General features: G+C 37.3%; 1 protein-coding gene across 1 annotated transcript; it reads left to right on the forward strand.

Annotated features, from left to right (window-relative positions):
• Positions 1-1,305: 1,305 nt before the first annotated feature.
• On the forward strand, positions 1,306-1,761 carry LOC141661117 (secreted RxLR effector protein 161-like). The gene has a single exon (XM_074468100.1). It carries the CDS (start codon positions 1,306-1,308, stop codon positions 1,759-1,761), a length of 456 nt encoding a protein of 151 aa, XP_074324201.1.
• Positions 1,762-10,874: the final 9,113 nt, after the last annotated feature.

The following is a 10,874-nucleotide window of genomic DNA, read 5'->3' on the forward strand; positions in this document are numbered from 1 at the left end:
GTACCGGTCAATGCGAACTTGAAGTTAAAAGAATAATTTATATGCAAAATATCGCAAACCAAATATCTGACGCATTTAACGATTCTAGAAATATAACTAAATCTCATATACCTACGGTAAATACTCCAGCTAGAATAGATATACCAATTCAAAAATCAGATACAAAAGAATTGGTTACAGAATCAAAGCCACGCCTGAAGCGTGGTAGACCGGTCGGTGCAAAAGATGTTACACCACGAAAAAGAAAAATAAAGAAAATTGCCCCTGAAGTGGCACATGCTCCAGAAGAAGCAAATACCCCTGAAGTGGTATTATCTCCTGAAGAGATTCCAGTCCCTGAAGATACGGGGTTAAACAATCACGAAATTTCAATAAATTATGTGCATGATATGAAATTATGGGATCGAAGTAAAGCCATAATCGATGATGTATTTGTGTATTCCGCAACATTGGAAGTAAACATAAATTCTGATCCTGAACCACAAAGTGTGGATGAATGTCTTCGAAGAAAAGACTGGCCAAAATGGAAAGACGCAATCCAAACAGAATTAAATTCATTGCGTCAAAGAGAAGTATTTGGACCTGTTGTCCAAACACCAATCGGTGTGAACCCTGTTGGGAATAAATGGGTATTCATAAGAAAATGAAATGAAAAGAATGAAATTATGAGATATAAACCCCGACTTGTAGCACAGGGGTTTTCTCAAAGGCTTGGAATTGATTATCAAGAGACATACTCGCCAGTGATGGATGTAATTACTTTTCGTTTTATATTAGGTATGACATCTAAAGAAAAATTGGAAACACGTCTTATGGACGTCGTTACTGCATACCTATATGGTTCACTTGATAGTAAAATTTTTATGAAAATCCCAGAAGGGTTAAAAATGGATGAGTTCAAGAAACCTCGTCATATATACTCCATTAAACTTCGACGATCATTGTATGGGCTGAAACAATCTGGTCGTATGTGGTATAACAGACTAAGTCGTTATTTACAAAAGAATGGGTATATTAGTAACCAAATTTCTCCATGTGTTTTTATCAAAAAATCACAATCTGGTTTTGTGATTATTGTTGTATATGTGGATGATTTAAATCTTTTAGGAACAACTACGGAGGTTAATAATGTTGTCATATACTTAAAAACAGAGTTTGAAATGAAAGATCTTGGAAGGACAAAATATTGTCTTGGGATACAAGTCGAGCACTTGTCAACAAGAATTTTCCTCCACCAATCCACATATACAGAAAAAGGTTTTGAACAGATTTTACATAGATAAATCTCATCAATTAACTACTCCAATGGTGGCTAGATCTTTAGAGCCTGATAAAGATCCATTTCGACCACGAGAAGACGATGAAGAGGTTCTTGGTCCTGAAATCCCATATCTAGGTGCAATTGGTGCACTTATGTATCTTGCAAATAATACAAGGCCAGATATTGCATTTGCTGTGAATTTATTGGCTAGATTTAGCTCTGCTCCGATGTACAGACATTGGAATGGGATCAAACATATATTTCGTTATCTTCGTGGAACAACAGACTTTGGATTATTCTTCCCGGAAAAATCAACATCTCAGTTGATTGGATATGCAGACGCTGGATATTTGTCAGATCCTCATTTTGGTAAATCACAAACTGGATATGTATTTACATATTGTGGTACAGCCATTTCCTGGAAATCCACGAAGCAAACTACGGTGGCAACCTCAACAAATCACTCAGAACTCATTGCAATTCATGAACCCAGTAGATAATGTGTTTGGTTGCGATCTATCATCAAGAATATTCGGGAATCATGTGGATTATCAGACATCACTACAAGTCCCACCATTATGTTTGAGGATAACACTGCATGCATTGATCAACTCAAGGAAGGATATATCAAAGGAGACATGACGAAGCACATTTCACCAAAATTCTTCTACACTCATGAGCTTCAAAAGAATGGTGAAATTGATGTACAACAAATTCGGTCATGTGACAACCTTGCTGATTTATTCACGAAATCATTACCGAATTCAACCTTTGAGAAATTACGACTGAACATTGGAATGCGTCGACTCAAAAATTTGTTTCAACAAAATTCAGAGAATGATTAGTTTTTCCAAGGGGAGATTGTACTCTTTTTCCTTCGTCAAAGTTTTTATCCCACTGGGTTTTTCTTTGACAAGGTTTTAACGAGGTAGTCTATGATCCATACCATAATGACAATCAAAGGGGAGTGTTGTGAATTGATTTGCCATGTGGTCAAATATTGTAATAGTAGGGCTAAACTTTAGGAGTAGAAATTTTGATAATACATTGATTGCTTTTATTCTTCACCTTGGCTATAAATACATGGACTTGGTGAATGTAAAACTTGCACCAAACATCCTAATACATGCTTTCTATCTCCCTCCGATTCATTATTTCTCTCTTAAATTTAGTAGCTCCTTCTAATATTATTAAACCATTTTACATTGCAATAATGTGTAAAATACTAATCCTGTTTCCTATATAACGTCTCCCAAGTTAGAACGAAGGGTTCGTGCGGGGGACCACAGTCATACATGATACACCCTTGCCGTGTGCTTGTTCATTTTTTCATCACGTATGTAAAATTCAATTCATTCAATTTTTTAGTTTCTATAAAACTTGAAAGTTGAAACTCTATCCCATAATAGTTCAATGACAAACTAAATATAAATTTCAAATATGCATTTATCTGTTTAATATTTTTGACGAAATGATTAAAAGTAAGTTTTAGTAATAAACCAAATTTCATTTCTAATAGCAACCAATTTTTTTTTTAAAAGGTAGAAACATATCTAATTTGACATTTAGTCTTTTTTCGTCATATTTTTAAAGCAAACAATAAAAATTTGAAGATAGATCAAGTCGAATTAAATTTTGACCGAATCTTTACCAAAAACTTTTGAGGCCTAATTACTCGAAGCTCAAATCGAACTTGAAGTCAAAAACGAGTACCAAACTATCATGATAATGGGTTAATGAGAATGAGATTGAAATGATAATGAGATTTAAGAACCGGAACGAGTGTTATGATAATGAGGTTAATGAGAATGAAATTGAAATTATATTTTAAGAAATAAAAAGAAATAATTTAATTATTTAATGGAAATGAGAATGAGATATTCATTTCCAACAATTAAATTGTCAATTGAAACAGAATTTTTGATTTTGGTTAACAGAGTCCATTAATGACGAATCAAACATTTCCTAACAAATAATAGTAACAAGTTGATGGATAGATAATTCGGTGAGGTAATTGGACAAGGCTGGACCAAAATGCACTTACTTTCCAAAAAGCAGAACAATCAGATAACCAAAGTAATTTAACTCACGGGCTTTGTAGCCTTTTGCTAAAGACGCCCAATAACAATTTTTATACCAATGCATCAAGTAATTCATGCTAATATTCAATATAATTATCTTAAAAAATAAAAAAGTCATTTAACTCCGATGATTTCAGTTTTCTGATACATTTAAAATTTTGAAAGTAATAATCTCAGAATCGGGAAAAAATTAATTTAGTCAGTTTATTACTTTACGGAGACTAAAAACACCCTATCATTGTATTGATTCCAAGTGAATCATCATGTTAATGAAGGGGGACATAGCTACAATTTGTAATTCTGAAAAGGGGAACTGGAGATTGAATGAAAGGGAGTAAGAATCACCTTTCACTTTCACTTTACAAATTTATTGGAGATGACAAAAGTATGTTTTGTTGGACGCATAAAAAGGCCAAAATTCAAGCTTCAACAGCACACGCATTTTATTGTATTTTTACTTTTTTTCTTATTTGTAACTGGACATCAAAAAAGGGTGTTTTGTTGGACCCTGCTATTGAGAGGGACATGAGAGTGTGCTTTGACTCAGTTTATTGCTTTATGCACATGTTTTGTGCTTTTGAACCGATCCAGACCCCGACCTCGCTTTAATTATAAATAAAATTATATATGATTTAAATTAAAAAAAAATCATGAGCAAGGTCCTTAACTTTTTATAGTAAAATATTTTATAAAATATATATATATTATATTTTAAAATTTTAACAAAAAATCGTTAATGTTTAATTCTGTAAAAGCACGTGTCCCCATTGACCCCCTATACGAATTCTCCCCTGATTTTAATAGTTCATTTATTTTGTGATTTTTCAAATTTTAGGAACTTATAATAAATCCAACCTTCGTCCCAAATTAATTATTCATTTAATTTTTCTTAATTAATTTGATCCAAATTTGGCTAAAACTTATTTTTTTAAAATAACTTAAAAAGCTAAAAAAAATATATTATAGATTAGTTCAAATATTTTTTAAATGACATATTTTCTATTTTTAATTATTTAATATATATAATTTTCAATCAAAATTTGATCATTTAATTTGAAACGAAGAAAATAAATTTCTACGCTAAGATTACTTGAAGAGGCAACAAATGCTGCAAAATAAAGAGGCTCCTTTATGTTATTGCAGTCAAGAAAAAAGAAAAAAAAGAGAGAGCAAACGTAAAAATATTAAAAGTCACTTTCTAGTGTCTTGTCATTAATAAAAAGTAATGATATAGTGAAAGCTGAAAAAGAAAATAAAGTAGAAAAAGAAGTACCAATAATAGAGAATGAAAGTAAACAAAAATCATAAGAGAATCATTAGATTTCTGTCTTTTATATCTTTATTATTAATGTATGTAGATAATAACAAATTAATAATGTAAAATGTAAATGTCACAACATAACATGGGTTGTTAACTGGTTATAGCTCAAGCTAATGTATTGATGGGATTTATGATTAGACTCGCTAACTAATAAAATTCCCATATGATTAACAAAGATAAACAACCACCACTTCGACTGAAATAATTGTATTATATAATATCTATATTTAATTAGAGTAAAGGAGTTTTGGTGATAATATTTAATAGTAATGGATAAATGAAGAGAAGATAAACCTGATGAGTGATCATGTAAGTCATCTTTTAAAATAAGGAATATATTTATTTTATATTTAGGTATTAATATTACATGTGTTTTATTTCATTTTGTAAAAAATAAAAATTAAAGATTGCCTTTTAAAAAAATTAAAGTACACAAATCTTATAACTTATAAAAATTAAAAAGAAATATAATAATAATAAAATTACAATTCAAAATTGAAAAATAAATCTAATAATATATATTTTAAAGGCACAATGACATTAAAATATAAATTATTTGTTCCTAAATTATTATTAGAACCCAAAAACTATAAAATATTGTTATAAACATGGCAAAATGCAAATTCAAACAACTTTCCAATCATTGATCAAACTCCGTAAAATTTTAAAAAATATATATAAATAAAAGAGAAAAAAATATGACAATATTACGTGATAAGATTAGAATGTTCCCTTTAAAAAATTATAATGTGAAAAATACAAACAACGAAGAAATTAAATAAATTTTAATACATGTGTTACATGAATAGTAATTTAATAATTTGGTTAAAATAATAATTTTTAAACAGTTAAACATAACACATACACTAGAGACACGGAACAATACAACCTACAAGAGCAAAGAAAATATCATTAGGACAAAAATGAAATAAAGAAAAGAAAAAAGTATAAAGGATAAAATATAGTATTTGACATGTTTGAATATGTTATGTATAATACAATATTTTGGAAAGAATTTAATAAAAAAATGATATAATAACAAATTTGTGACAGGGATAAGTAAATCCTGATTGAGTAATTAAATATTACAATAATTATACATGATTTGGGCTGCTAGGCCCAATAAGAAGATGTATGACATTCAGACCAAAAAGGTTAACACATTGATCAGGCCTGATGGACCAGATCAGGCCTGATGGAACAAAGAAGGCTCAAAAACCCTGAATATTAATTAATTTCGTAATTAATTAATAAGGGAAAAATTATCTATTGAAAAGAGTCCCAATGAGGACATAAATCCTTGCAGATTAGCCTCTAAAGGACCTAGAAGGATAAGGAATCAGTTTCCTACTATCTAGGACTCCAAAGTCCATTCTAATTCAGAGACTTGACCACCAAGTCTCCTATGCCAAGTCCAATTCAAGGACTCCCAACATCTATATAAGGGGCCTCACCCCACAGATTAGAACTACGTTTTTGGCTTGATTCTATAATTCACAGAGATACGTAGACATCTCGTAAAGACAGAGTTAAGCTACGAAACACGAGAGCAGCCATTAAAGGCCTTGAGCTCCCGAACCTTAGCAATAAATACATCAAATAATAACCTTAGTTTTTTATCCATAACATTTGGCGCCGTCTGTGGGACAACACAACAACAACCATGGCGAGAACACGGAGAACAGTTAGAGCCCTTGGAGGAAGAACACCAACGGGGACAACCCAAGTGATTTCTTCAACTGTGGAGGTACCTCCTCACTCAACCTATACAACCACGCAAGGAGAAGCCCAGATAGGGGCAACTGAACCTCAGCCACAAGGGACGATTCCCTCGACTACTCAAGGTACGAATCCTCAAGTTCAACAAGTACATGCACCTGTGAATTCTCGACCCATCGGGTACGAATATTCAACTATTGTTACTACTAACCCCCTTATGGGATGCCCGTTTACCCCGAGGTTGGAGGAAGTGGACATGCTGGACGTAGTGAAGCACGAGGGCGTTCGCCCCCATACATACGAGGTTTGGCTCCTATCCCTGAGGATCAAGAATTTTCTGGTCCTTACACTGAGAGAGACTCCGAATCTTCAGATGATGAAGTAGGCCCAAGAAGGAGACGTGCTGGCAAAGAGCCGATGGCTGATGGTAGCCAACGCCCTCAAAGCACCCAAGGGACGAATCCCCAAAAAGTGCAGGAAAGAATCAGGGCTCATGAGGCTGAAATTCAAAGGTTGAGGCGCGACTTGGAGGCGCACCAAACCACCAGACCCCCAGTACCTCTTAGGGAGAGAAATCCTCCTCCTATCATAGACCTGGATGGTCCAGTGCAGAGAAGGGCTGTTGTCCCAAGGGCTGATCCAAAAAATCTTCTACCCCTTGGAGATCCTGATGATCCTACCCCGCCCTTCACTGAAGATATAATGAATGCCCATATCTCAAGGAACTTCAAGATGCCAACTATAAAAGCTTATGACGGCACGGGAATAGCCCGGTGAGAAGGGTTCTTGTGGATAATGGTGCTTCAGTGGATATCTTGCTCCATGACACCTTTTTGAGGATGGGATATAATGACTCCCAATTGACCCCAACCGACATGCCAATATATGGGTTTGCTGGAGTGGAGTGCCCCGTAGAAGGGATAATCAAGTTACCAACAACCATAGGACAGGAAGCAAGACAAGCAACCCAGATGTTGGACTTTGTGGTGGTGAAGGCTAGTTCGACTTACAAAGCTATCATGGGAAGAACAGGGATACGCGCCTTCAAGGCAGTCCCTTCTTCCTACCATTCAGTTATGAAGTTTCCTACCCGGGATGGGATCGGAGAAGAAAGTGGAGACCAGAAAATGGCTAGAAGCTGTTATGTGGCCTCTTTGAGGGCAGATGGAGTTGGGGGGCAGGTTCTTCCTATTGAAGATCTGGATATCCGAGAGAATGATGAGAAAAGAGGAAAGCCAGCAGAAGACTTGGTTTCAATTCCTTTAGCCCCCGAAGATCCTGAGAAGGTGACTTTTATTGGAGCAACGCTCGAGGAGCCCCTTAGAGGGAAGTTGGTGAAATTTTTGCAAGAAAATAGTGAGGTTTTTGCATGGTCAGCAGTTGATATGCCAGGCATAGACCCGGAACTGATTACTTACAAACCGAATATGGACCCAAATCGGAAGACAGTCAAGAACTTAAAAGTCTGTGGAGACTCGAAGTTGGTCATATCCCAGGTGAAGGGAGAGTTTGAGGCAAGGGATGAAATGATGGCTAAGTATGTCTGCCTAGTAAGGGCCGTGATGACCCAGTTTGATGAATGCCATGTTGAGCATATTCCAAGGGAGGAAAATGCCAAGGCAGATGTGTTGTCAAATTTTGCTTCATCGGAGATGGAAGAAAGTTCTGGAAGTGTATACTATCGCGTTTTGAAAACACGGAGCATTGATGTTAAGCTTGTGGCTCCTATAGGCCTGGGGACATCATGGATTGATCCCATTAAGGCTCACATTCAAACCGGTTGGTTACCAAACGATGTTACTGAGGCACGAAAATTGGCTGTTCGAGCACTAAGATACTCTTTGATAGATGGAATTCTGTATAAAAGATCTTTCGTGGTTCCCTACTTAAGATGTCTCAGGCCCGATGAGGCTCGCTTGGCTCTTGAAGAAGTACATGAAGGCATATGTGGGCAACACTTGGGGGGCAGGGCCTTGGCTCATAAGATAACCCGTTTAGGCTTCTATTGGCCAGAAATGATGGCTGATGCCGAAGAATATGTGAAAAAATGTGACCGCTGTCAGAAGCACGCACCAGTTGTTAGACAACCCCCCGAGATGCTGACCTCTATCAACTCACCCATCCCCTTTGCTATGTGGGGAATGGATATACTAGGGCCTTTCCCCATGGCCACGGCACAAAGGAAGTTTCTGATTGTAGCCATTGATTATTTCACCAAGTGGATTGAAGCCAAACCCTTGGCCAAGATCACAACTAAGCAGGTTGCACAATTCCTGTGGGAAAGTATTATGTGTCGGTATGGGATTCCCCGCATCCTAGTCACTGATAATGGAACACAGTTCAACAACGAGGAATTCAAGAAGTATTGTGAGGAAAATGAAATTGAGTTGCGATTCACATCCGTGGCTCACCCTCAAGCCAATGGGCAAGCGGAAGTGGCAAATCGAATAATCCTAGATGGACTAAAGAAGAGAATCGAGAAGTCAAGGAATAACTGGGTGGATGAAATACTCCCCATACTATGGGCCTATATGACTACCTGTAGAGTCACGACTGGAGAAACTCCCTTCATGTTAGCATATGGTGCAGAAGCAGTTGTTCCTGTAGAGATATCACATTCCTCCCCCAGGATTCAAGCTTTCAATGCTGAGGAAAATGAAGAAGGGAAAAGGTTAGCCCTGGATCTAATTGATGAAGTACGAGATGAGGCACATGCGAAGATAGTGGAATATCAGAAAAAAGCTTTGTTCTACTACGACCTAAGGGTTAAAGAAAGGTTCTTCAAACAAGGTGACTTAGTCTTGAGGAAAGTGGAAGCTTCTGGTGTAGGGCAGAAAGGGAAACTTTCCCCAAATTGGGAAGGGCCGTACAAAGTCAAGAGCGTTCAGGGTAGAGGAACCTACAAGCTGGAGACTATGGATGGTTTTGAAGTCCCGAGAACTTGGCATGCCCAAAACCTGAAGGTTTACTATGTGTAGAACAGTTAAAGTACGATTCTCACTTGTCAGTATGACAAGTAGGTTTAAAAGCACCTTGAAGCTTTGCTTGCTTAGGATTTTTCTATATAGAAGATATGTTTATCAGGGTTGAACCCATTTTATGTAAGGTATCAAGAATACCAAGTTATAATAAAAAGCCTTCGACTTAATCTTAGCCTATTAGATTGATGCATTGTGAAAGATAAAACCAAGTTATAAACTTGAGTTGGAAAAATCGAAAGAAAAAATACGACGATACTTGGGCAAAATACGACTGAAAACAATAAAAGTCAATTACAAAGTTCAATATTGTCTAAGAAAAAAAAAAGAAATACATAAAAACTTAGGCCTTGGAAGGCTGGGATTCTTCGGAACCACTATGTGAAGTTTCCTCGGATGTCTCTTCAGTCGGTCCCTCAGAAGTCCCCTCGGAAGTCTCCGTAGAGGTTCCCTCGGAACTATCTTCGGACGCTTTGGATGCTGCAGGAGACGCTGGTTTAGGAGGCACTTGCTTTAGAGGCTCTTCTACCCTAGCCTTCTTTATGACGGGCTCAGGCTCCTCCTCAAAAGAAGATTCCTCCTCTTCAGAGCTGGAACTCGCACGGGACAAGGGAAGGAGGACTGTTCAAGGACTTCTGGAAACTCGTCCTGAATAGCCTCCACAGCGGCGTCCCAGCCTTCCTTATAGCTGACTGGATGAAGGAGGGCATCATGCTCCACCATTAAATCCTTGAACTCCTGAGTGTCCATCCAGCTGTCAAAGGCTTTATCCTTTTGATCCTTGAGGATAACATTTTCAGCCCGGGCCGTTTCCAAGTCAGAAGTAGATGAGGCAAGTTGGGCTTCAAGGGCCTCTATTCTTTGGTTGGTCTCCTCCAGCTTCTTGTTCGCATCCTCGAGGCCAACCTTCCAAGCCTTGGCTTGGTGAATCGCCCCTTGAAAATGGGCGTTCGCCTACAAGATACACAGCAAAGGTAAGAAATGAAAAACATCAAAAAGGCAAAAAAACTATGAATGGCAAGGGAAAAGGACGTACCGTCGCCAAAGCCTGAGCTCCGAAAAGCTCGTTAGCCTCCAAGTCCTGTTGAAGGACAAAGTCTTGATAGTCAACTGGGGAAATGGAATGCATAGACCATTCCTTGGCAAGCGCTGTGTTGCCAACAATCGAATCCTTGCCCCGGATTCCCCAAGCAGGTTGGAAGTAAGACCCTGGTTTTTTCTTGGTACGTAAAACTTGGCTGGGGCCTTCTTCGCCTGGTTCCTTTGCCTGGAGTAGGAATTCCGGGAAACGATCCCCAAGGCGCGGGTCTTTAAAGACCTTTCTAGCATGCTTGATCCTGGTCGTTTCCAGGTCTTTAAGCTTTGTAGTCTCCTCAATTTTCTCAGCCACTGCAACAAATGAGGTAAGTCCCATTATCTTGCGTCAGGAGGTTGAAAGCTCTGGTCTCCTCCTCAGACAAAATTATATCGTTTGGGCTCCCATCTACGGCTAGCCCAAAAGACGGGCGAAATAG

Source organism: Apium graveolens, chromosome 5 (assembly GCF_009905375.1).
Source record: "Apium graveolens cultivar Ventura chromosome 5, ASM990537v1, whole genome shotgun sequence".
Classification (NCBI taxonomy): Eukaryota; Viridiplantae; Streptophyta; class Magnoliopsida; order Apiales; family Apiaceae; genus Apium; species Apium graveolens.